This window comes from Balaenoptera borealis (assembly GCF_965194805.1).
Source record: "Balaenoptera borealis genome assembly, chromosome: 5".
Classification (NCBI taxonomy): Eukaryota; Metazoa; Chordata; class Mammalia; order Artiodactyla; family Balaenopteridae; genus Balaenoptera; species Balaenoptera borealis.
Genome location: NC_138862.1, coordinates 100,576,979 through 100,604,821, shown reverse-complemented (window position 1 = coordinate 100,604,821; position 27,843 = coordinate 100,576,979). Strand labels below are relative to the sequence as shown.

General features: G+C 37.8%; 1 protein-coding gene across 1 annotated transcript; it reads right to left on the bottom strand.

The window, feature by feature from the left end:
- Window positions 1-112: 112 nt before the first annotated feature.
- SLITRK3 (SLIT and NTRK like family member 3) lies at window positions 113-27,843 on the bottom strand. The gene is made up of 2 exons (XM_082392416.1): window positions 27,057-27,843; window positions 113-22,433 (listed from the first exon to the last, which is right to left on the bottom strand). Exon 2 carries the CDS (start codon window positions 22,410-22,412, stop codon window positions 19,473-19,475), a length of 2,940 nt encoding a protein of 979 aa, XP_082248542.1. The 5' UTR covers window positions 22,413-22,433; window positions 27,057-27,843; the 3' UTR covers window positions 113-19,472.

Genomic DNA, 27,843 nt, shown 5'->3' with positions numbered 1-27,843 from the left:
AGTGCTTTGAACATAGTAGGTTATTTTATTTAGGGTACCATTACAGTTACAAAGCATTATTTTGTCCCATGAACTGTGCTAAATAGCAGTGTATACATAAATTCCCATCTGATTTTCACAAGTTGGTACTATTATTATTATTACCATTTTATAGAAAGGCAAACTAATGCTTAACAACATAAAGTCACTTGCCCAAGGTCACATAGCTATATGGAAGTCTGGGACTCGGTATAGGCATTCTAACTCTAGATCCCATCTCTTAATCAACACACCGTGACTCCACATTCTCCTGCCTCCCTAGAGAGGTTGATCAGTTTTTAACTGGCATACTTTTAGACTTGCTGTGATGCTGCATTTGTGTCCAGTCCTTAGTGTCGCTCATGCCTGCTGTGCTTTAAATGCAGCTGACCAAGCAGCCACAACGTACTACTTCTGGTACTATGAGCAACAGTGTTTGTGGCATACAATTTTCCCAAGACACTCTTTAGTTCTACTCAGTCTCCTCTCATTTTTATTGCTTTGGCTATTGAATTCTTAGCTCTGTATCCTGCATTTATAACAGTTTCTATTCTATATACTTGAAGTCCCTTCTAGACATTAAATTTTTTTTTTTACTAGAACAGATTGTGCTCATGCCTTTGATTTAAGGTCCACTGCAGTCTTGAGTGGATTGCTTTCTTCAAAATTCTGTTTTCTTAGCTCTTCCCCACTCTGTCCCCCAGGGGAGAGGTATTTAGCTTTGTGAGACTGACTCATATTAACTCAATTAATAAGGGATTATGTATAAACTGGACTATCAATATCTTTTATTTACAGTGAGAAGTATGTCATAGAGATCAGGATAGTTCCATGTTTCACAGTGGCATTTCTTTCTGAAAAAATAACAAGGAAAGAAAAAATTGAAAAGAGAGTATTGTTTGATGAGCATAGAATCAAGCAAGGGTAGTAGCTGGATAATCTTAATGGTAATTCATTCTGATTCATAGCAGGACCCTTAACTGTGGTGTTTCCTCAGGAGGCACCTGCATTCCTGATGCAGTGTTGGTGAAGCAGTGATAAGTTCTTGCTCATTGACTTCCTTTAGTTAGTCTTTGGTTTTAATAGTTCTTCCTCGAACTTGACTAGGTTTTAGTTTTCATTTATTCATTGATTAATTCATTTAAAAATATTTATTCAACACAGACCATGTGCTAAGTACCAAGTAAATCAGTGAAGACACCCATTAACAAGGCAGACATAGTTTCTGCCCTCACTGAACTTATAGTTTAGTGATGGAGTCAGTTATTGAAGAGGTAATCACACAAAAATTAATTACAAGTGCTTTCATGACTCTGAAGAAAAATTAAGGGGTTGTGAGACTGCAATATAGAGGACCCAGTTTTCTGTGGGAAGTCAAGGAAGGCTTTCCTGTGGAAGTGATTTTTAAGATAGGACTTAAAAGATTTATAGCATGGACACGACAGAGAAGTAGAGAAAGAGATTTTAGGCAGTGGGGACATGGAACAAGGTCCTTAGGTGGGAAATAACCTGCGTATTTTAAGTAAATAATAGAGAGTAGATGCACTGAAGCTTAGTGAATGAGGGAAAGAATGATAAATAATGAGGGGTGGAGGTGAGGATTTGGGAGGTGAAGACCATGCTGGGCATTCCTGAATATATTACAGATTTTGGACTTTATAAGAAGTTGTTGAAGGGCTTTTAAGCAAGGAAGAAACTAATTAGAATTGCACTTAAAAATTATCAGTTTGGCGGCTCTTGATAAGGTATTTATGGGGGTAGGGTCAAGAGTAAAAATTGTTAGAATAATTAGCTATTACTTTAGTTCAAGAATAAATTATGATGGCTTAAAGGTGGTTTCTTAGAGATGGATAGAAATAATTCCAGAAATATTTGGGTTATAAAAATCAATAGGCTGTCCTTTTCCTCCTGTGGATTCCTGAGACTACACCTAAATCATTCTGACCAAATATGATTATATAAGAAACTCCTCAACAGAAACAACTGTCTGAGTTATTCTGCAGATGGATAACATTTTCCATTATGAACTGATTGTATTATGTTTATGATTTTTACTCTTTTTTAAGTTCTAAGGAGCAGAATATTGCTGACTCCTATAGATTTATTGCAGAGATCAATAATTATTTATTGAAATTAGTAGAATATGTGCAGACTGATGAGAGCAGTGTTAACAACCTAGAAGAGTCTGGAAAAACCTGACCTGATTCCCAACTGTACAACCACTATAACCTCAGCCATTGTTTCATAGCAATGCGAGTCCTTTCCTACCATTCACAAAAGGCTGCATGGAAATAATGATTATACATCAGTTCAGAGATAAAGATGGCAGTACAACCAAATTCAGGGAGCTGGAGTTTATTTCCATAACATATGCTTAAATGAATATTTTAAACCATGATGATATGAGATTATTTTTTTTTTCTTGCAAAAGGAGTGTAATGATTTCAGATGCAGTTGTTTGAACAAGTCAGCATTTTTCTAAATCTAGAACACTTTAAAAAAATGCAAGAGTTTGAATAATTATAACTGTATCATTAAGTGATTCTGAAGCTCAGGACTCTTAAGTGTAGAATCATGGTTAATATTTTCCCTCAAATACTTTACAGACTTTGCTATTCTACACACTTAATAGTTGATTCAAGCTAATACAAACTGAAACAGAAATGAGCTGTGAACAGGGAGCTAAGGCTGTGTTCTTCAGCATTTCAAAAGGTCCTCATTCAGGGCTGACCTGGGTGTTGAGGACATCAGATTAAATATTAAGGTATCAAACAGTACCAAACAGTAATTAACTCCTTCTTAATTCCTATAGTGTGTTATATCTATAGCAATAGTTTTTAATACCTTTAAATAACTTGCATGTGTAAGTCACATCTCCCAAAACTAGTCTGTCATTTCCTTGAGATAATATAGTTTGTATTCACAGTGAATAATTCCTATAGTGCGTTATATCTATAGCAATAGTTTTTAGTATCTTTAAATAATTTGCATGTGTAAGTCACATCTCCCAAAACTAGTCTGTCATTTCCTTGAGATAATATGGTTTGTATTCACAGTGACTTGCCTTGAAGCAGATGTTCAATAGCCCTATGCAAAATATGATACTGTATATTCTTGTCAGTACCTCACCAACTTCTTGGTAAGTAACTTTGTATCATTCCTGGAACAGACACCTAAAAGTCATATTTTAAACATCATTTAGGAAGCATCATGTTATATCATTTTATTCATAAAATTCCTGCCACTTTGTTGACTGTTTTATAGCAGGTTTAAAATTTAAACTTATAAAATTAGATTCTTCACTCAAAACAAGAAAAAGTACAAATAGGGCAAAAATTACTAGTGCAGAAACTGGACTAAGTGTAACTGAGAAAAATCAGGCATCAGTATCACAGACAACAGTGTTAAAGAAGTCATTCAGAATTAAGCCTTTAAAGATTACATCTCTTACTTTAAGGAAGAAACGTATAGAAGCTTTTTTAGAGAACTTCCAAACATATTTTTAAATGGTACATACATTACTGAAGGCTCTTCTCCTATTTCTATTCTAACAATACTTAAATTATGAAAACAGTAGATTCTCCACTCAGCACTGTGATGGCTGTGTCTGCACAGGAAAAGAAAAGCAGAGAGTTGAAACCATCGTTTCAAATAACACCAACAAGATTAAACAACCCTTTGAACAAGGAAGACATGGGAGTGTTTCTAAGCATTCACACTCTCCTCCTTCATATATGTATGTGAAGTCAATCTTTATTGGCATTTTGTCTGTCCCCAGGGGCTGCAGTTAAAGGACTAAATCTTCTAATGGGATTCATGGCTGGATTCTACCATGCTAATTCTAAATGAAAACATTCATTTTCTTAATAACATTCCCTTGTTTGTGACTGCTTTCAACCTTATTTATTATCTCTACTGCTTAGCATGCACATGTGTTCAAAGAATAAAATATAAGCAGATCTAATAAAAGATACATATAAGGCCCCATGGTGAAGTCAGCTCCAGTACTTTCTGCATTATTTACACTGAAGAATCTGAGTCTCAGGACCTATGTCAACACAATGAAATAATTCTAGGTAATATGTCTAATGCCCAATGATGCCAGCATTGGGGAAATATGAATAGAGTATGAAAGATTATTCATAGTTATGAAGAAATCTTTGCTCCTTTGTTTGATTTTATTCTACCAACTTACATGCACCCACCTTCCATCTAATGAATGGCAGAATAACTCTTAATTGTTAATATTTTAGTATATATACAAATCATTTCCTATTTTTACATCCAATAGTACATTGAATCTGCCCTTTTGTCGCTCTTTGATGTTCAAGGCACATGTAACATGAACCTGCTACAAGATTAAATGTAACATACAATTCCAGTCAGAATAGCTTATCATTGGATAAAGGCTAGATATATGCTGATACTTGTAAATTCTGGGTATTTTGGCTATGTACAGCACAACGAAAGTATACTTATAGCATCATGAAGAGATACTGCCCTTTCTTACCCTGAAAATGCCTCATTTTTTAGCTCAGCCAGAATTTACTTCTGTTATTTTGCACTGGATAAAACTTACGCTAGGATCTATAATATTCTACCATCCTCCAGAGATTAAGATCAGTCCTGTATTTTTGGCACGTTAGTCTTCTCTCTCTCTGACTTGAAGAGAATGGTTTAAGATTGACAAAGGAAAGGCACATCATAATTGAACCTTTACAGCAGCCCTGGGCCTTTTCCAGCATAGGAATCTACTAAATATTTCTATCAAAAGCAAAAGTGACTCCTTTTGCTAAATTCACCATTCTCATCCTCCAAATATCCATTCTTGCTACTCTGAAAAGCACTATGGTTAGCAATGGACTAAACATAGGAAATCATGTTCCTTATAAGGATTTTTTACGTTAGAATTCCATTATTACATTGATATAGTTTTCCCACTGAGGAAGATCTTGATATTACAAAATTATATACTCTCCCCTCTACTGGGATAAATTCCAAACTCCTTAGTATGCATTTAAGCCCTTCTCACCATGACCCCAATTTGCCTTACTAGTACCATCTTTAACCATTCCCTTCAACTCACCAAACCTCTTCCATTTTCTTAACATTTTGTTCCCTTTTATACCTCTATGCCTTTGTTCAAGTTGTGTAGTACTCTCTCAACTTGGGATTTTACAGCGGAGCACTTTGTACTATAGGGCCCCTAGTTAGGGAATGTTATATGCATATCCTTCTGCAGCCCCAAACAAGACCTGGCATTTCCAGCTTACACTTCCGTTGGATAGGTCTCTGAAAACACTGTACAGAGAAAAGTGTAGAACCAAACAGGAATGCCTCTCTCACTGTCACTTTGATAGAAAATTTCTTTGCAACCTGAAGCAATATTGAAATTCCTTCCTGATGATAATAATGGTGATAATGAAAAAAAGGATAATGATGATTATGATAATAATAATTTCATAATGGCCATCATTTATTGAATACAGACTTTGTGGCAACATTGATCTAAATGTTTTATGTATATTATTGCTAATACTCACATCTTAACAAGTCTAACATGAAACTCATGATTTTCATTCTAAACATGTTTTCAATCCCACCCTCCCTCCAGTCACCTGTCTTAATAAAAGTCACCACCATCCACTCAGTTCTTCAAGCCAGAAGGTGCAAATCATCCTTGATTCTTTCCTTTGCTTCACGACTTATATCTATTAGTAATCTCACCCATCGTTTCTAGCTTCAGCATATGTTTCACATCTGCTTTCTTCCTTCTTCACTGCTACCAGTATCTTTAGGCTGGAATGTGGGAAAAAAAATAAAAAAGTAAAAGCAACACTATTAAATGCAATATGATATCCTGAGTTGGCTCCTAGAACAGAAAAAAGGGAATTAGTGAAAAAAAAACAAAAACAAAAACAAACCTGTTGAAATATAAAGTATGTAGTTTAGCTAGCAGTGTTGTACCAATTTTTAGTTTTGACAAAGGCCCCATCAGTATGTGAGATGTTAACGTTAGGGGAGCCTGACTGAATGATACACAGGGAACTCTCTTTACTATCTTTGCAACTTTTCTGTACATCTAAAATTATTGCAAAGAAAAATATTTTTATAAACCCAAACTGTTTTCTTAGCTGCTGTCTAGCCCCCTTCAGTCCAGTCTTCACAGTTGCTAGAGTGATCTTCTAATAATATAAATCATACAACTTAGAGATTTTTTTTTTTTTTTTTTTAATTTATGGCTGTGTTGGGTCTTCGTTCTGTGCCAGGGCTTTCTCTAGTTGCGGCAAGCGGGGGCCACTCTTCATCGCGGTGTGCGGGCCTCTCACTATCGCGGCCTCTCTTGTGGCGGAGCACAGGCTCCAGACACGCAGGCTCAGTAATTGTGGCTTATGGGCCTAGTTGCTCCGCGACATGTGGTATCTTCCCAGATCAGGGCTCGAACCCGTGTCCCCTGCATTGGCAGGCAGATTCTCAACCACTGCGCCACCAGGGAAGCCCCCAACTTAGAGATTTTAAGCAGCTCAAAAAGATTAAAACAACCTGTCCAAGATTATGTAGGTATTAATGGCTGAACAGGGATTCTCACCCAGATCTGACAGAATTCAATATCTCTTAAGCATTTTACTACTGGGTTCTCTATGTGAGCCATGAATTCAGCACGTATCACAAAGAAGTCATTGTCTCCCATCTTTGCATATATCCCATTCATGGTGTAAATTCAGTCTGATTCAAAATCCTGAGAAATGTTTATCAATATCAACTAAACTAATAGGTAGGAGAGTGAGGAAAAGGAAAAGTTTTTTTTCTGCTTTTCAGCTACAATGCGGTGTCTGAGATTTTTCTCAAGGTATGAGAAAAAGTCTTCCAGAGAGGTTATTGCAGTGGTCACAATTGCCTTCACCATGATGTCTTAATGGGATGTACCTTCAAAAGGATGCACTATCAAAATGGTCATTAGCAGTGGTCCCACGTTCCACATATGGAGCTTCAGCCTCCCCTTCCTTATGAAGCAATAGCTGGATCATGAAGACATCCTTTAAAGTTTAGCCCCATTCCACATTCTAGAGTGTAATGGGGAACTAAAACTATGTAAAAAAACTTCAAGGATTTTCAAGCTGTATTATTATAGCCTGCTTATCTTCGTATTAGGTCAAGGAGCTCTAACATACCGAGTTCCATTTTCACAGGGGGAAAGGCATTTAGCAGTGAGACCTATTATCTCTGGTTATCTGTGGGATCCTCATTAGACTTAGCTTTCTATTGAACCATAGTAGCTTTAGTGGAGAAACTTGGACAAAAGGATGAGATTGCAAACTACAGTAGTCTTTTTCTTATCTAGTCATCGCTTCAACTGTTAATAGCAGGAGGCCGAGGAAATCTAACTCCTTACAGTACTCATTTAGCAAAGATTCATCGTTGTTGGATTTTGTTTTTTATATTTTACATTTGTTTTGACATTTTCGCCTTTTAAGATAAGAGCATAGTCCATAATAAAATAATACTGACTCAGAGCAGAATCTACATACCACAGTGATAGGAGATCCTCAACTATTTAAAACAAATCTAATCATATCACAATTTCAGAATATAAGCAATCAAATAAAAAATACATTTTAATAGGAGGTGCAAAAGTCTTTTTATGTTTCTTAGATATCAGCATGCTGTAAAGTGCCAATGAAGTTTACAGTTTGTGAGCATTTTTAAGGCATGGGAAAGCTTTCCCTAGGAGTTATTAATTATTACCATATCTGCCCTCCATATAACATCATGTTTTTACACAGTTGGTTATTCAGAAAAATTCAAGTTGATATGCTTACTAACTTTTACAGTGGGTCAAGATATACAACTCAATTTGTATCTCATGTTCATAGCTTTTGTAAGTTGTATATTAACTTTTTTATATATGAGTATAGCATTTTTGTTCATGGAAATAGTAATAAAAGTATGTGGAATATCGGTACACATATCTATACACATGAAGATTTCACTTTAAAATTCTAATATATTAAATAGTCCTAAATATCATGTTTTTATATTTTAATTTTATATAAGCTTACTTTACATTTGAAGAATTCATCTCTACATCCCTGATTCTATTTAATAAGCAAGATATATAAATGTACAATTTAGGATCATTTTTTTCAAAGACAGCATAAAATGCCAACAAGAATATACAATTTTAATACAAACATCCAAGACTTTGCTTTGGTGCTACACTAAAGCCAGCTAAGGTGTAGCACCACAATAGCAAGCTTCCAGATACCCAAAAAGAACTCTGAATTTCCATAGGCATATCCATAGCTTTAATGAAAATAAATGAAATAAATGTCTGCAAATTATTTTAAAAGCATGTCTTTGTATTTGCCTTACATGTTTATTTTTGGGTTAAATTTACTAAACTAAATTCTCATTGGTTAGTTTATTATATCCTTTGGTAAGATAGAGGAGAATATGATCATAGTAGCATTTCAAGATTTAAACGTTAGTAAGAACACAGATGATTTTTTTCTCTTTTTAAAGTCTCACATTACCTAAGTGAAAATGTGGTTAGCTATACATTAATATTTGCATCTTGTAAGATAGAAATACATTTTATATATTCATTCATATGATGATCCATGCACTTCTTCATTCATCAGCTAGATTTACCTCACCTTTGTCCACAACAGGATCAGAGGCTGAAATATATGAATAGAGATAGTCATATTCTGTCACTCTAAGTGTGAAATCTTGTATATTTGGCTGGTATAGAAGAAATAAAAAATTTAAATTGAACATCTCTCTAAAGGAAGGTAGTTCGTATAATACTTGTATGTGTGCCCTGTTTTATTTAATACTCTTGGCTGGATTTACTTTCCAATAGAATTTTCAGTAAAGTGGTAGAACCACCAGTTAAGCAATCATAACAAAGAAGACATCAACGAAGTCTATTAAATTATTGCTCTTATTTATAAGCATTTAAACAACTGAGCACAAGCTTCACTAATGCCACATCTGCATACTACCAGGCAAACTCCTTTGCTTTGGCTGCTGTTGAGGAAGATAAAACTAAGTTTTAGAGCTCCTCCCTTCCTTCCTTCCTTTTCATTATTTTCTCCCCAGAGACATACTCACACTACTCAGTTTCCTCAATCTTATTTCCTTGAGGTCAGTGTGTATATTACTAATAAAGAAATCCAAGAAAAGTACAAGAAGTTATTACATTTCCCATACTGTAACACTTCTTGCTGCCTCTTCCACACTCCAACCCTCTCTATCCCTTTTCATCTTTTCTCTGGGTTACATACCAAAGGTCTATCAACTTTTGAAAGAATGCATAGACCATACATATTTTAAAACTCTGTTCATTCATTTAGTCAATAAATATTTACATACTGTCTATTGTTATTAAGGCTGTGTGTTAGAAATAATGGGGGAAAAAAAGGTAGTACTGTGGCTATGCTAGAAACAAGATAAGATCCATGAAACTCTGAAGTTTGTTCAGAATATATTTTCCATAGCTGTGCAAAATATGGTCCTAGACACTGGGCTACAGAAGACCTTGAAGAGAGTCTGTATTTTCAAGTACTTATAATATAATGGAAAAGCCAGAATTCTTGGTACAGACAGGCAAAATGACTGAAGGACACTGAGGGTAAAATATTCCAACATATTTTATCTAAATCAGCATAGAATAAATAGTGTGCATAAGTGTTTGAGAGAATATCAAAATTTTGTTTACTGTATCAATAAAGGCCTACTGGATGAAGGAAACTTGAAACTAAATTTTGATGCCCATGAGAGATGTGTATTTTCAGAAGATAAAAGAATAACCACAGTGATTTGTACAAACATGGAAATTAGCAAATTGCATATACTGAAAGATAAAGTATTTGCTTGGATGCAACTAAAGATACTTGCTGGGAACAGTAGTTTTCAAAGTGGGGGTTGATGAGTGAGCATATCAGAACTACCTTAGGAGCTTTTTCCAACTGACTACACACTGTCTTCTCTCTCTCTTCATTTTCTGTTTGCAATACATATTTGTTTATTACCATTCTGTGATGCCCCTTGCAGTGGAAATAAGAGTGGAGCTGTGCATGTTGAAGTTAGGATAGGCAGAGGAGAAGTTCCCCAGAATTGATATCTCTACCTGCCCTTCTTTAAGGCACAATGATTTATAGAAATGCTAATTTATTTTTTTGAAATGCGGTAGGAGTAGTGAATGTATTATCTCGGAACGGGGTGGCCATATTTGAATTAACATGGGAAGAGAAGTGATTTATTGTCAAACTTAAGCCTGGTTCAATTAACAAATAAAACTTTAGCAACTAGATTTTATGTATTGTTCAGCATTCCACACTATATCTTACCCCATTTTGAACCTTAAATTTAAATCATTTTAAAATTTCACCTGTGCAGTGATGCATTATGCAAATTTATTTGATAAAGTTGTTAGTAAATAAAATCCATATATATGTGTGTATATATTATATTTACATATATACAGAATATATATATTAGAATTCAGTTAAGCAATGTTCAGCTATCAGTTATCTACATTTATAAAGAGAGAAGAGTATATGATCCAAATTAAGGAGCAATTTCAATATCATTTAGACTGATAAAATTCAAATCATAAATACCAATAGAGAAGAACAATATTATAGATAATAAAAATTGTTTTAAACTACATATATTTGGCTCTGGAATAGTCACAGCTGTGGGATATATTATATGACAAATTATAGTAAATTTTTAATAAATAATTATTTTCTTAAATAAATATTAATAACTGGGTTGTCTTCCTTAAATAAATTCTGATATGGGGCAAACAAAAAAGTTATGTTAACGTGGCCTCAAAATTAACTGTGGCATAATGAGTTATGTATTATTTGGAAAAACTACTAATTAAAAAAAAAGAGAGGACTTTTATAATTCATTTTACACATCTGTACCATGAACTAAGCTAAATGTCTTAGTTTGCACTGTTGCCTCAGTTTATCCTTGTGATTTCTTTTGCATTAAAATTTACTTTTAACACTCCCTAACACCATACACAGAAATAAACTCAAAATGGATTAAAGATCTAAATGTAAGGCCAGATGCTACAAAACACTTAAGAGGGAAACATAGGCAGAACTCTCTTTGACGTAAATTGCAGCAAGATCTTTTTCGATCCACCTCCAAGAGTAATGAAAATAAAAACAAAAATAAACAAATGGGACCTAATTAAACTTAAAAGCTTTTGCACAGCAAAGGAAACCATAAACAAAATGAAAAGACAACCCTCAGAATGGGAGAAAATATTTGCAAATGAAGCAACCAACAAGGGATTAATCTCCAAAATATACAAACAGCTCATGCAGCTCAATATCAAAAAAACAAACAACCCAATCAAAAAATGGGCAGAAGATCTAAATGGACATTTCTCCAAAGAAGACATACAGATGGCTAAAAAGCACATGAAAAAATGCTCAACATCACTAATTATTAGAGAAATGCAAATCAAAACTACAATGAGGTATCACCTCACACCAGTCAGAAAGGCCATCATCAAAAAGTCTACAAACAATAAATGCTGGAGAGGATATGGAGAAAAGGGAACCCTCTTGCACTGTTGGTGGGAATGTAAATTGGTACAACCACTATGGAGAACAGTATGGATATTCCTTAAAAAACTAAAAATAGAGCTACCATATGATCCAGCAATCCCACTCCTGGGCATATATCCAGAGAAAACCATAATTCGAAAAGATACATGCACCCCAGTGTTCATTGCAGCACTATTTACAATAGCCAGGACATGGAAGCAACCTAAATGTCCATCGACAGAGGAATAGATAAAGAAGATGTGGTACATATATACAATGGAATATTACTCAGCCATAAAAAAGAACAAAATAATACCATTTGCAGCAACATGGATGGATCTAGAGTTTGTCATAGTGAGGTCAGTCAGACAAAGAAAGACAAATATCATGTGATATCACTTATATGTGGTATCTAAAAAAAGGGTACAAATGAACTTATCTACAAAACAGAAATAGAGTTACAGATGTAGAAAACAAATTTATGGGGCTTCCCTGGTGGCGCAGTGGTTGAGAATCTGCCTGCCAATGCAGAGGACACAGGTTCGAGCCCTGGTCTGGGAAGATCCCACATGCCGTGGAGCAACTGGGCCCGTGAGCCACAATTACTGAGCCTGCGTGTCTGGAGCCTGTGCTCTGCAACAAGGGAGGCCGCGATAGTGAGAGGCCCGCACACCGCGATGAAGAGTGGCCCCCGCTTGCCACAACTAGAGAAAGCCCTGGCACAGAAACGAAGACCCAACACAGCCATAAATAAATAAATAAATAAATAAGCAAACATTAAAAAAAAAAAAAAAATTATGGTTACTGGGGGTAAGGGAGGGGAGGGATAAATTGGGAGATTGGGATTGACATATACACACAAAAAATTTATTTACTTTTAATTATATTTGCTTTAGTTACTGTTAAGGGTTGATTTCATGTCCAATGACTATGTTAACTGATAGAAATTGAAGTGTCTTAGAATCATGCTGGAAGACATAGTGAACCTACTATGGGGTTTAATTCTTCCAAAGATAGAACACTGAAAGGTTAATATGAAAGTCTAGTTCAGACTTTCTCCATTAAGCCTTTATCAAATGATCTTCGAAAAGGAAAAGCATTTTTCATTTTTTCCCTTCTCCTTCCATTTTCCTTCTTGTTGAGGAAGGTTTACTAAAGAAAAAAATGAGAGATTCATGGGTCTAATTATTCCACAGACAGATTATTATATCTGTTAACATTTTCTTTACCCACCTCCCTTTTATTACCAGCTGGAAAAATAAAGCATCTAATAAACTGTTAATTAGAAATAAAGGAGCGGATTTCACTTTTGAATCCAAATCTTTTGAAGAAGAGCGCAAGTAGGTAAAAAAATCCCACCTCAGTTTAATACATATAAAATGTTCAATTTAGATAGACTTTCGGGGTTTCTTTTTTTTCCTTCAAATTACAGTATATGGTTAATAGTTTACATATTGACAGAATTGTTTTATTTTAAAGTTAGTTATGGCAGGCCAAAAAAAAATAGAGACATTTTAAAATAAATTGTTTTACCACAATTCTGTGGGGAAAACAACCTTAGAATTCCAAGCAACAATATTACAGCTGAATAGTCAGAAAGTCTACATTGCAAATAAGGAAAGTCTACTGAAAATATATGGATTCCAGTAGGAAGAGGGCGTCTTAATACAAATATTTTACATTTTAATTTTAATTTTGATTAAACCAGTATTTTGGATGCCATGTCAAAGACAAAGGGCATTTCAGAGGAGGAAAAACAAGGCTTTGAGATTTTAAAGATAGGTTCCATATTTTTAAAGCATTTGCTGATTCTCTCGATCTCCAGAAGTGGTTCTAAATTTATTATTTTAGGTTCTGATTTTTTCACTGGACTTATAAATGATTTCACAATGAAGTGAGATACACTGGATTATTTTCTCAGCTTAAGGTACAAGATAAGTGAATTGAACATTTTGTCATTAGGTGCGGGGATTCTCATCATTCCCTGATCTTGTCTTGGCACCTAATTTGAGCTCAATGAATGTGCCCTTAGTCACAAGAATATCTTGGTACTGAGTCAGAAACAGAAGTAGAAGCAAGACTGTCAGGAATAGTGAAAGGAATAGGACCAGGAGGGAGAAGAGAACTTCTTTCCATTCCTTCACATAATCAAATGACATTTTTGTTTCAGCATTTTTTTTCAGAGCTAACTTTGCCACCCCCAGGTTAGGCAAGTTATGCTTTTGTTTTAAATTCTACCAAAAATCATTATGTAGCCTTTCATCATGCAAATAAACTCTAAACCCTAAAAGATCCTAGTAAAATGGGTCAAAAGCACAAAAGCCCTGTATTCACATATAATGCAATATAGGTAATGTGGTACCTTTCCTCATCAAGAGAATGGCCTGCTAATTATTACAGTTGAATTAAACTAAAGTACCCAGGTTTGTTTGTACTGGTTATTAGCACATTCTTTTTGATGAAACGTGTTTGATTTTGATACATTTGAATACATTGCGAAGTCTATCAGTTCATTATACTACTCATAAACAAGTGGATGAACTGATACATTAAAGAAATATTTAATTAGGTATGCTGGGCCTTTTTGTCACTGGGTGTTAATGAAGAAAGCCTTCTTTTTACTAATGTTCATCTGTCTTTTAATGTTTGAAGATATTGGAGGGTTTGGGTCACACATAATTTATTATAATGCCTTCCTGGCTATATATCTTTAAAGTTCACCACGAGTATTATTTTCTATTAAAATTTAAAAATCATGTGAAAAATCATCTGTATCTGTGCAATAGAGAAGAAACAATACATATTCTCAAAAATGCATGTATTATTTTCAGGAGCAAATATTATCAGAATTAAAGAAGGTAGTCAAACCATTACCTCTTCACAACTAGCAGCCCCTGGTGTACACCTGCTTTCTTATATGAAAAATCTTCCCCTTCAATTCATATAAAATCATACTAGAAGTGATCATCTCTGTTTGTTATTATTATTACTAGTATTATATATTATAAATGAAGGATGATATTAAAAGAAGTAAAATAGGATGATGAATGTCTTAAATAGGTTCTTTACATCTCTTATATTTACCTTCAAGATTGCACTTTTTCTACATACCTAAATAAATTACAAAGGTCTTAATCAAATTAATAAAGCTGCTGAAATTGTTTTCACCTGCAAAATTTATTCTAGAAATAGAAAAATGAAAAATGTTCAATTGTTTTTCATTTGACTTATGTTGCATATTTATAAGAGATTAGTTTCTTTACTGTGAGGACTTAACTCACAGTTTGACTGAGATTTGTCCCCTATGACTTAAATAATAAAATGAAAAAAATTGGAAGATAAAAGACTTTTAAATTCAGAAATAGTAATTGCAGAGTTACTTCTTACATGTGAATATTCCCAAAGTGAAGACTTATAATTTCATCCAGCTTCACTTGTACATAGCTAGACAGAAGCAAGGAAAATAAATGCATAAAACTGAAATTGTTATACGTGAAAGAAAAAAATCCATAATTTACATGTAAGTATAATCCAGCATATATAAACTATATACATGTATATACAGTGTATATACATATATAATAGTACTATATTTATATAAACACACACATGATTGCCCAATTATACATGTGTTATCGCTCTTATTTCTTTTAAAAGGCATATAGTATATTTATTAAACAGAATACTTATATAGTGAAATTCGTGAGATTTATGTTCTGTTTACCTGAATTTTCACAGTTGAGGATTTTGAGCTAAGTATAAGTTATAAATGTCTAAGCTCAAATTCAAATTGCTCAAATGACTTAAGATGAGGTCTTTTTATTACCATTTCCTCTCATATTATCTTGACTCGTTACAGTCATATGTCTTACATTTTGTGGAGCATTTTGTTAATCATTCCTTTGTCATAGCCATTTTACAAAAATGCAACATTTATTGGCTTAGACAACATAATTGCAAAAGGATAGTACTGTATGAACAATGAATTTACACTAAATGAATCAAAATAATGTGTTGCAATGGTTAATGAAAAATCCTTATGTTCTGCAATTGCATTATCAATTTTCATAATCTAAACATAAATATTCTTTGCAGATAACAAGGGTTTAAAACCAATATTCCTAGGTAAGGAAAAAAAAAAAACTTTTCAAGCTCAATAATTAAACTTTTCTTGTGATCTCTCTCTAAACTTTTATTTAAAATATGGTGGTCATCATCCTTATATTTTTTAGTATTTTGCAATTAGATGAAATAATACAGCTTTTTAAATAACATAAAAGCATTCACATAATAATACAGTATAGAAAAATAATGTGTTAAAACTAGTACTGAATCAAACTAATATTTCACTTTCAATTATTTTCTACTCACCAGCTCATAGTTAAAGGGATATTACAATACATTTTATTACTTTCAAATATTATTATTATAGTTTGTAATAAAATAGCAAAGAATAATAACAAACATCTGTCAGATCTGGGTCTGCTTCAGTTTAATTGACCAGCACTATGAAGTGAATTAGTAATCTTTTTCTTAAAAATAATCATTTTACTGCAGCAAAAACATAGAACAAATCCTAATCATAGGACCTATATTAATACCCATGGTACTTTAAGAAAACATATCTGGTATTATAATGTAAAGCTAACTTAAGTATTTCTAATGCACAGCTAAAATAAGTGGCCTAGCCAAGGGGGTAGAAAACTCTATGGAAGCAAAATATTACCTCCTTTGATACAAAATTCCATTCTCATATAAATTTATTTTCACTAAATAAATTTACTCCTAATTCAAGGGTAAAATTTATACCTATATTTCAGACAAGATAATCTTACTTTCTATATTTAATAAATAAAATATAAACATTATAATTATCAAATTACATTATAATTTGATATGGTTTATGGACACTCATTTTTCAAATGTCGAAAGCTCTGGGATTGTTAGGAATTGTACTTTAGTCTGATAATATGCCATGTTATGAATGTATGCACAGTTATTAAGGAAATGGTAAGTAGCTTTGCACTTTGAATTTTTATTATGTACATCTTTCTACTATTCATCAAAATATTTGATTAGGAGGAATGGGGACATGATAAATAACTAGCTTAGAGGGACTTCATAAATCTGATATTAAAACACTTAAAGGTTAATACTAACTTTCTGTGCCTCAAAAAGAAAAGACTTCAGGTGAAGGATGGAGAGATGATTAGAAAAAACAAGGAAAGTGAGATAACTATGAAAAAGGTGACTTATGGGAAAGTAAAAAGAAAATAAGAAACAAAGAAGATTGACACCTATTTAATAGTGGGTCTGATCCTCTTGCATAAGAAGAGTTGCATTTCAATATTGTCTATAGAGAAATAGTGAATCATGTCCATGGGCTTTTCTTCATCTGAACTAATTCCAAAATATACTTCAAATAATGGAGGACAAAAGGTTTAGGTATAATGTACCAAATGCAAGGTAGCCCTGAAAAGTTGCATTTCATATTGATATACTTGTGTTTTTTATTTTATGCATATCTATGTTATTACCCAAATATAATTAATCAAGAGATATATAAATAGGTTACTCTAGACATTCATGGGTTTTTTTTTTTCTTTTTAAATACAATGCCTTAGTTTTATATCAGTTATGGAGTTTTAGAAGCCACTAAGTCTCCTTTTTTATGGAAAAAATGTGATGTAAGGCATCAGTGACTTGTAGTGAGTTACATTCAAAGCATAATAATAATTTCTACTAAGGGCAACTTGAGGAAACACTAGCAGAGAACACTGGGCTCACTGCGTTAATTCTGCAGCTACAGGTTCTATGAATCTCTGGAGCTCTGCTGTCCTCTACTGGCCCGATGAGATAAGTGCCTGCCTCAAAGCTCTCGAGTTTCTTCGTATCAGTTTAGTTTCCTCCACAAACAAGATACTGGCACCTTAAAAATCCGATTTTCTTTGGTTTCGCTCACATGTAAATGGATCATAACTTGGATTATTGTCAGATTAATTGTTCAACATATTTTAGTGTCATACAGAAAGAAAAACTCTTTCAGCATCCTGTCTTTGTTCAAGCATGTTTGGGGCCAGTTGCAGTAAGTGGTTGGGAAAAAAAGTAGCTAAAATATAACAGTGACAACAGATAACAGAATTCTGACAAACTGGCTCCAAGGCCTTATATTTTTATTGGTTGGTGTGTGTGTGTGTGTGTAAGTAATTTTAGTGTACGTTTTTAAAAAGTATAGCAATTTCACTTTCCTTTTCCTTTATTATGTCTTTAACTATCATACAATTCATGGATCCTTGATCATCTCCTCCTAATTAATCCTGTACTTCTTAGCAATATATTTACTGTGTTTTCTCCCAATTGCATCCTGCCTAGGAAAAATGATGCATCATTGGAGTACTAAGTTTGAAATTCATAATCCAAGAGAAAGAGGTGAACTATATAAATCAGATTTTTTTTTTAATGTCCCACTTATAATATCCTGGTATGGGATGGGCATGATGGGTTATAAGATTTATCAATATCACAGTGCATCAAACTTGTTAATAAACTAGCTTTCTGTATAAGAAGTAAAAGAAAGTTTTTCAAAAAAAAAAAGAAAAATGGGAGCACGAAAGTCATGGCATAGCTGGAATTTAAAGTTCAAGCTTTGTATCCTCTATGTATAATGTATTATGTTTTTCAAAAACTTTTTATTAAGAAAGCTATACCAGACGCATAATCACTATACAATGATTAAACATTACCTTTACAATTTATAATCACTGAAATTACAGAATAAATATATGCACATTTCTTTTGAATCTTTGTGTGTGAGAGAGAAAACATTAAAAGTGCTTCCTACAAAGCCGTTAGTGATATATACCCAGTTGCTTTTTTATGTTTTTTTATATTTTATATATATATATGTATATATATATATATATATAAGAAAGTGCAGATGTTCTCCAAAAAATCTTGGCATCAGGATGAAGTGTCACAAAGAAGGTGTTCATCCTAGGTGAGTGCCTACGGCTGTTATACCACCAGGCCTCCACTTCAGTTGGCTCCATCCTGGAAGATGACGTTTCCCAGGGTGGAGGAGAGACGCTGTGAGCTGTACACTAGGGGTGAAGGGAAGGTGAAGCTACGGAGAGGAGAGGAATGGATCGAACCCGAACTAATTAGATTGGGTTGAATGGGAGTGGGGGGTGTGTTTGTGTGTGTGTGTGTGTGTGTGCGTGTGTGTGTGTGTACCTACACCAGAAGGAAGAGGTTGCAGGTGTAGGGACCTATGTGCAGAGATTTGTGATTTGCGTGTGGGTATGTGTGTAAGAGAAAAACGAGTGGGTGAGAACGTTCGAGCAAGACCCGCCCCCTCCCTCCCCGCCTTGCAGTTTCCAGGCATGCAGCAAACTGCAGTATTAATACATGTACAGAATCTGTGCCATGAGGGCAAGAGGAACGAAAGCCACAAATGTCAATTTGTTTCCCCCCCTCCCTGTCAAAACAAAACTACAACTAAAAACAAAAGTTACTGAAAAGAAAAAGACACATTGAATTTTACTTAATTAGGATCAATACAACGATCCTAATATACCTTATACATGGCACAGTCAAAGTCTCAAGTTTCAGTATAAAAAAATAATAACATTTGCTGGCAAAAGTCTGCGAAGGCACTTCATTGATTAATGATCTGAGTATGGCCCTTCCTCCGAATCACATCTGAGTGGGGAGAGCATACATCTGTATTTTCTAGTTATCATGCGGTTTCAGTTCTGTTCAGGGCAGGGGAGTTTGTGAGAATGGAGTTATTGGGACAAGTATAAAGGGAGCAAGGGATATTTTTTTTCTTTTTATTTTCTTTTGAAAAAAAAGCACTAATTTAATTTTCTTTTTCTGTTAGAACCTATATGTTGTCTTCTCCAGGACTTCGAGGTAATCCGGCTTGGTTTGAAGTTTGGCCCTTAACTCGAGGTAATCACTTTTTTGGGTTTGGTGGTCTGTGAAGCCCTTTCCAGCCGAGAAGAGAAGGGTTTCTTTGAGCCTGGCGTCCTGCTGTAAGTCTGGGTATTGCATGCCAGGAGGGTGGACATGCAGTTCCTTTAATTTGGGCACTGTGCCATAGAGACAGTCCACAAATCCCACCGTGCAGGGGGCCGGTGGCGGCCTCTCTCGGTCTAGTAGCGTACTGCCACCACCACAGCCTCCCCCGGGGGGAAACAGCAGCACCCCACCATTCTTCTCATGGTGGCGGAACCCAGCCAAGTCTCCCCCAGTTCCCGCAACTACCCCTGACGCCCCACCGGCGGCTGGGTGGTGAGGGTGAGGGTGACGATGATTCATGGTCACTATGGTATTGAGCTGGGAGCTGGACACTGCCAGGGCCCACTCCTTTTCTTTCTCTAGCAATGTCCGGTAGTTGCTGTGGTTCTCCTTGGGTGTCTCAGCAAACTGCTCACTTCCTAGGAGACCCTCCCCCATTCCTGGGGGTTGTGTCCCAGGAGCCCCGCGTTCTGCACGCCCTGTCTCCTGGACTGACGAAATGGCCGCCTCCTCCTCCTCACGAGGCTTGTAGATGGGGTTATTGCACATCTGAGTAACAGGGTGGGGTATGTACTCGTATACATGACCCACAGCAGGGGCCTTCTCTGGGGAAGACATAGCCGGTCGTCCCCCACCTCCACTTCCACCTCCACCACCTCCACCATCCTCAAAAAGCCGGTGGCATTGCATCTGGATGCCAGTGAGGTCCACGCCCTCCTGCCGCTTGCTTCTAAAGGGCAGCTTCTTCCGGCGCCGTCGGAGGACATAGGCAAAGAGGCCTGCAGCCACGAAGACTGCTGAAAAAAACAGAACCAGCAGGCTGAGAATCAGCACAGAAAGTGGCACAGGACCCCCAGGGGTTGAGAATTCATAAGGTGATGCACTCGTCGGCCCCCCAGCAAGGGGAGAGTCTCCAGGCTGAGCTGGGGACGCTCCAGCTGGCGCGATGTGCAGCATCTCTGGGCAAAGAACTTCCAGCTCGAGAGTGCGCACGTCACGGTGGGTGAGGTTCTCAGGGCTCCTGCACAGGACGTCACCCACCACGCTGACTGAGCTGATGGTTTCGATCCACTGTTTGAAGGGAACCAGGTCGCAGGTACAGTCCCAAGGATTCTCATTGAGGTCTATCTGGACAATGGCGTTCAAGTGTTCCAGGACACCAGCCACAGGAAGGTAGAGGAAGTAGTTCTTCCTCAGGTTGAGCCGAGCCAGAGATGTGCCTGCAAAGGCATCTGTTGGCAGGGTTCTCAGCAAGTTATTGTTGAGGAATAGCAGCTTCAAGTTGGGCATGAGGCTGAAAGCCGCAGGCTGGATTTCCCGGATGACATTGAACTCAAAATACAAGTAGTGCAGACTCTGTAGACCTCGGAACATGCCTGGCGTCAGCTTCTCGATATCGTTGCCATTGAGGAAGAGGCTCTTTAGGTTAGGCAGGTTGATGAAGGCCCCATCCTGGACGTAAGAAATACGATTATTCCCTAGATGTAAGAGATCCAAGGAAGAGAAATTCCAAAAATCAGAACGGTATATTTTCTGAATCAGATTGCTACTCAGATACAGTTTCTTAGCATTCAGTGGCCTTGGAAGAAGTTCAGAAATGTTATTAAATCCTCGCTCTTTGCAGTTGACAGTCAAGCCAAGGTCATTGATGTGCAAATTACAGGTACACCCAGTAGGGCATATAATGGGGATGGGTGGTCTGGTCTGGTAAGGAGCAATGGGAGGTTGGTTTGGACCAGGGTATAAAGCTTGGGATGTGGAGGGTGGCCTTGGTGTTCGAGGCTGTTTGGTGGGTTTGGGCTGTTTATTTGAGGACTTGTATTCAACAGAAGAAGCAGTAAAATGGACAGAGGACAGCATTGAGGAAGGCTTAGTTGGCCATGCATTCTCCTTGCTTGATGACAAGTGGGGAATCCCCAAACTAGCCTCCACCTCAGAGTCAGACAACAAGGGACAGAGTTCTGTCTTCCTGATTTCTCGCAGGTCCTTTCCATGGAAATGGAAAGGAGTCTCGCAGGTGATGTCTCCCACCAGGGCAGTGTAAGGAATGCGTTCCAGCCAACTCTTCAATTGCACAATTTCACATGTACAGTTCCAGGGATTTTCTTCCAGCTGGAGCTCCATCAGGCTTCTGCCAATGTGATCTAGCATTCCTCGGTAAAAAAGAACTTTTAACCTGTTTCCACGTAGGTCCAAGTGGGTTAAGGAGACAGCCTTAAATAAATTGGTTGGAAGCATGGGGATGAGATTATCATTTAAAATCAGAACTCTCAGTTTACTTAGGTTCCGAAATGCCCCACTCTCAATACGTTTAATGACATTGTAATCTGCCTGCAGATATTCCAGACTTTCCAAGCCAAGGAAGGTGTCATTTCTGAAGATGTCTAGTTTGTTCTCGTGTAGATATAGCCTCTTTAAAATCTTAAGACCATTGAAAGCTCCTGTTTGAATGTCCTGCAATGCATTGTTTCCGAGGTTAATGGACACAGCATTATTCAAATGAAGAAAACTATTGGTGTACAATTTCCTCATTGAATTCCTCTGCAGATATAGTTTAAAAGGTCTTGACCAGAACTCAGCAATCTGACTAATATTTGTAAATCCTTTGCTGTCACAATGTATATGAAAGAGGCTTTCTTTCACTTCACAGTAGCATGGATCAAAACAGGGCTCATCTATTTCCTCTGAGTCCTCTATCAGGGGAATCGGGGTAGTCCATCCTAAAGCAATTGTGCTTAGAAGAATTATCCACAGCATTCTCCCTCTGTGAAGCAGCTCAGCTATAGAAGGTTTCATCGTTCGCGGTTGATTACAAAACTGCAACAGAAATAAAGATGCAGATTTTTAGCTTTTAGTCATATGCTCTATTCTAATTGTCTCATACATGTGGGGCTTTTTAAGAGTGATATAAAAACTTTAGTAATTGTTGAACTGACACTCAAAATAACCTATCAACCTGCTTAATATGTCCTATATCTTAAAATTAGGAGACTGAAATATTGTACCATGTGATGACATTTTCCTGAATCAAGCCATATTTGGTAAAGGGCATATCATGAAATCAAAAGCAGCCTTCATTGCTTCTTAGAGCAAGCAAGGAAACTGCATACAGTGATTCCTTTTAGGGGTAGGCAGATTCAGTAATAATGGCAATCATTGGCCATTACAGCTGTTTGCCTGTTAAAAATCATATTGATATCAGAGGTGCCTATTATGGATCTGATTGAAACTCTGATGGAAGAAAGTGTTCTTTAAACTATGGGTTTCTATTCATAAAAAGACATGGCATACCCCAAAGCTATTAAACAGTATGATAAATTATGAGCCCATTGACCAGTATCAGATGTTGAGATGTATAAGATGATTGGTATCTCAGGAAAACCTAAGATTTCTCTTAAGAAATGAGCACAATATGCTTAATTATAGTGCATGCTCAGTAACACACTATACCCCAACCCCTTTTGCCCAAGCAGATCATTAACATCTCCTTTAATTAAATGATTTCTACATATGTGTATCATTTTGGCCGTTTAAATCCCTTAGGAGTGATTAGCCTTTCTAAAGAACAAGCCCATGCAATTGTCAGAGCTAAAGATAGTGACAGCTAAAGGATGCTGAGCCTGGGAGTGTCTGTATTAAAACACTTTCAGAGCTTAGTTTGGAATGTATATCTGTGCCTTTGAGATCAACTGAGGAACCCTGCAAAAAGATGGAATGGCAGGTGGTTGGCTAGAGGAGATTTGGGTAGTTAAAGGCAAGAAAGAGTGGAAACCTGGATTCTTAACCTGCTGATAGATGATCTATCACATGAAATACATTTCAAAGAAAGACATCGTTCTTTTCCCATCAGAAGAAACAAATACAGTGCACTATTCTAATAATACAGAGCCTTCCTCTTTGGCTCTCTTTACTTGCCTAATATCATCAGTATATGAAAATATGTACATAAATAAATTATAATAATGCAGTTTTATTAGATTGCCCTTTCTGAGTCACTGAAATACCAGTCAAAATCGAATTGTTTTTAATCAATAAAAATAAACGGATTTTAGCATATATTTTCTTTCCACACAGATGCATCCATTAAGGAAATATTTTGTCAACCCTCTAACTTAAAACACAATGGTATAATTTACAGAGAGAGTGAAAAGAATAAATCTCCGCACTCAACTTGCATATGATGTACACAGCTGTAAGGAAAGGAGAACCCATAAGAAAGCAAAGAGAAATTTGCCTCAGGCATGCAATACTCAATTTTTGGAAACAATTAAATGAAAAAAGAGAGAAGGCAGATGAGGTTACATTGCAGTATCAGTTAGTCTTCCCTGTATCCCTTTTAAAATATTAAAATCTACTTAAGTTATTTCCTTTTCACCATTCTTTTTTAAAAATGCTTTTTCTTGTTTTTGAGGTCCTTGAGATTTAGAAAAGAAAGGCTCCAGATGTCTTTGACTTACCTATTTTGCAGGAGATTTTTTTTTTTTTTTTTTTTAGCATTGAACATCGGGGAGGAAAAAAAAGAAAAAGCTTGAGTTTAAGGATTCTCTCTCTCCCTCTCCCTCTCCCTTCCTTCCTTTTGCTGAAGCTGAAGGCAAGGGGGTTGGGGGGTTGGGGGGGGAGACCAAGGGAAAAAAATAAAAGGCAGCAAGCTAAAGACGTGCTGGGAATGCAATGGGCCTTTCAATGGGTTTCTTTAGAATGCAGAACTGCCGCTTGGAACACTCAATAGAGGAGGGAGAAGGGGCTGCTGCAGGCTTCCAGCTTCGCTGCCGCCGCTGCTGCTGCCACCGCCGTAGCTTCTCTTCCTGGGTATCGGCAGCACATCATTGGGCATCTTTGGAAGGAGGGCGGGAGGAAGGCAGGGAGGAAGGCAGGCTCAATCACGGTGCAGAATCTCGGACTTCTCTTGCGTTGGATTTTTTTTTTTTTTTTTTTAATATGTGCTGTAACCCTGGATCCGGCTTTCCACGTCACCAAAATGAGCTCCAAGACGGGGAACGCGCTTAGCATGGGGTCGGGCGCGAGCACTAGGAAGCTGTGACTATACAGTTTGTGTGAGTGTGTGTGTGTGTGTGTGTGTGTGTGTGTGTGTGTGTGTGTGTGTGTGTGTTTAAGGGGAGAGAAAAGAAGTGAAGGGGTCAAGATGACAAATTGTCAGAATAAAACAAGAAGGAAGAAGAGATCAACCAAGGGGAAACGTTCCTTTGGTTGGGACTGGGGGAGGGGTGTAGGCATTTTTTAATTTTTAATTTTTAATTTATTTTAACTCTAAAGGAAACCATTGCCTGACTAGTTTGCTCCTCTAGTTCCCAAAATCTCTACTCTCTAGTATAGACAGTTTGAAAAGTAAGACTGTCCTTCGGAATTATCCTTTTCACAGCACTCACTTCCCTCCAAAGACTGGGATAAAGGGAAATTCAGGTCTCCAGAGCAGAAGACCTGAATCTAGCTGATTCTGCTTGAGTGTCCTGAGTAAGAGCTCAGGCAGCCTGAGCGACTTGGACCGAGTTTCTCCTGCATTTTGCTTCGATCTCTTTGCACCAGGAATCCTTTTGTTGTGCTGCAGCTCAAAGCCTTCGATTTCCCCTGGATTCAACAGCTATGTGTTTGCTGCCACCTCTCTAAAACCAGAGACAAACCAATGCTCTGGAAGGATACGCAGACCACTTGGGTAACAATGACACATTTCACTTCTTACACCAGGAAAGACCTCACGGGGATAGGGGGCAGCATTTCAGGGTTTAGATTCTTTCTTTTCTTTCCTACCACCGCCCCGCCCCCTCCCCAAATATTTCTCCGTGATATTATCGGCAAGGGGATGGTAGAGAGTCCTGAGGGTGGGGATGATTGAGGGAAGACGTTTCAGTGAAGAGGAGCCACCAGACCAGAGCTCACAAGAATCCTCTAAGAGGAGTTTTAAAAGGCTCACCTGATGGTTCTACAGTCCTACCTGCTGGGAGGAAATGCACCTTAGTAGAGAAGCTGGAGAGAGGCAAGTGTGCAGCAAAGGAGTCTCGTCAGCGGGAACTGTGCCTCCACAATGTCGCCCCCCAGCCCCGCAACACACGCCAATCCTGTCACCAACTCATGGGGAAGGGATGTACTTTCTGGTCGCTAAAGAATGGACTCACTTGCCCAAGGGCTCAAAGTTAGACCGTAGAGCTGATTGTTTCTTAAAGCGCTTTTTACAAAACCCAACTTATGTACCAGTTTCTTACCATTCTAAGTATATATAAATCACCTAACTCAACAAAACGTTACTTAAGAGTCAGTCATCGGATATTCGCATGGTATTTTGCATTAGAAATGATCTCACCTGTGTCGGCCACTTCACAGTAGCTGTCAGAGACTAAGTAAGCAGGCCGTCAGGATTCTCTAACATTCCACACCCTTAACATTCCAGACCCACCCTATTTCTCCGGGTCTCAACCGAGAAGCAGACCAACACTAACAGTCTGAGCTCAGAACGAGAGCAGTCCCTTCTCCTTCACCATCTGCCCCCCCCCACCGGCCCCCACACAACACCTTCTGTACCCAACGTGCAGAGACGGTGACTGTTTCAGGGATCTTATCGGAACCCAAGATGCGATGGAATCAATGGGTAACTGGGAGGCTTGCCAGTGACAGTAAATGGCCCCCTTGGCAATCATTCTCTGTTCTCTGTGAACTACAACCCCCTAAGTTCTTGATCTGGGACATGTCCAAAAGGCTATTTCACCATTTTCCTTTCCTTTTTCTCAATGTAGGGTGTCTAAGCTATAGGAAGAGCTCTAAAAGTTAGGGGATGAAGGGCTCTGGAGCCCGGATTTCGACCGCTTTCTGCTGCGAGCGCCCGGGCATCATTTGTTTGTCCACAGGGAGGACAAGAAGCCCTTTCTCCCCATTGTACCCCCTCCCACCTCCCCCTCCGCTTTGCTGGATCTCCGAGCCCACTAATCTCTCCATATCTAAGATTAAATATTCCAATATGGAAGCAAAATTATCTTCCTTAGAACAAATAATTAAAATGCTGCATCATTCATTTTCTGAAAAGTCCTGAGCCTTCCAGAGGTCCTTTTCTAATCTACCACCGGGCGAAACGCACAATGGGTCTGTTTAGAAATGGAAAATGATTAAAAGCTCAAGCCATTTTCCTTCTATCCTTTACAACACGAGCGATCCGCTGGGGGAGGGGCTTCGCTCCACCACCTGGCCTATTTATTGGAGTTACTTAACGATTTACTCCCCCAAGAAAAGGGGTCCGAGGGTATGTTAGTCTCCAGTACCACTCTTTCTATCATCGTCCTTACAGCTAAATATCCAGTTCAAAAATACAACCCTCTAGCACCTGTGAGCTTATAGAAGCCACCGCGGCCAAACTATGTGCTCTACAAAGAACATCCTTACACGCGAGAATACTGGTTTCAATTAGGCAAAGTAGGAAAGGATGGCGGTGAGTACCTATCCGTGCAGAGGGCTCTCGATCTCCGAGGTTTACTCCGAGGGGCTTCCCAGCGAGAGGTGCAAACTCTCTGGGAGGCTGAATTGTATCCATCATGCAGTAGCCTGCAGTTTCTCCTCCTCAGGCACCAACTTTCAGAAAGGCCACCAAATCACGCCTGTAATCCTTTTAAGTGCTTCCACCTTTGCGACTTGCAGGGAAATGGTCGCTGCATACCAATACGAAAGCCGGGCGCACACCTAGCGCGGCAGTGCCAGTGACAGGCAGCTCCCGACCGCAGCTCTACATACCCTCGATGGCAGGCAGTGAGTGTCCCAGGACTGGGCTCTTTGTTTTCAGATCTCGGTGCTCTCGATTCAGTGGCGAGCTTCGCGGTCCCCGAGAGCCCTGGCTCGGTCTCTGGATTTTTGTTGTTTTTTTTTCTCTCGCTTCCTGAAAGGTTGTCACTCACAGCGCAATCCCTTCGCGAGGCCTCCTTCCTTAGGAAGAGCTGGGACTAGACCTTGCCTTCTCCGGGTGTCTTTGCTCTTGACCCTTTGAGTAGGTGGGAGTGGGGCTGGGTGCTGTGTAGATGAGAGAAGAGGGTGGGGAGGAGTGGGAAGGAGGCTGGAAGGGGGTGACCGGATCCCAGATCCCAGCATTGGCCAGACAGCGAAGGTGGTGACGGTGGGGGGAGGAGAGAAAAGCAGAGACGAGATACGAATACAACAGTACGGCTGTACACACCAAATTCGACTTGAATTTGGGGGATCTCGGGCAAAGCACCAAGGTGAAGCGATCCGGTTG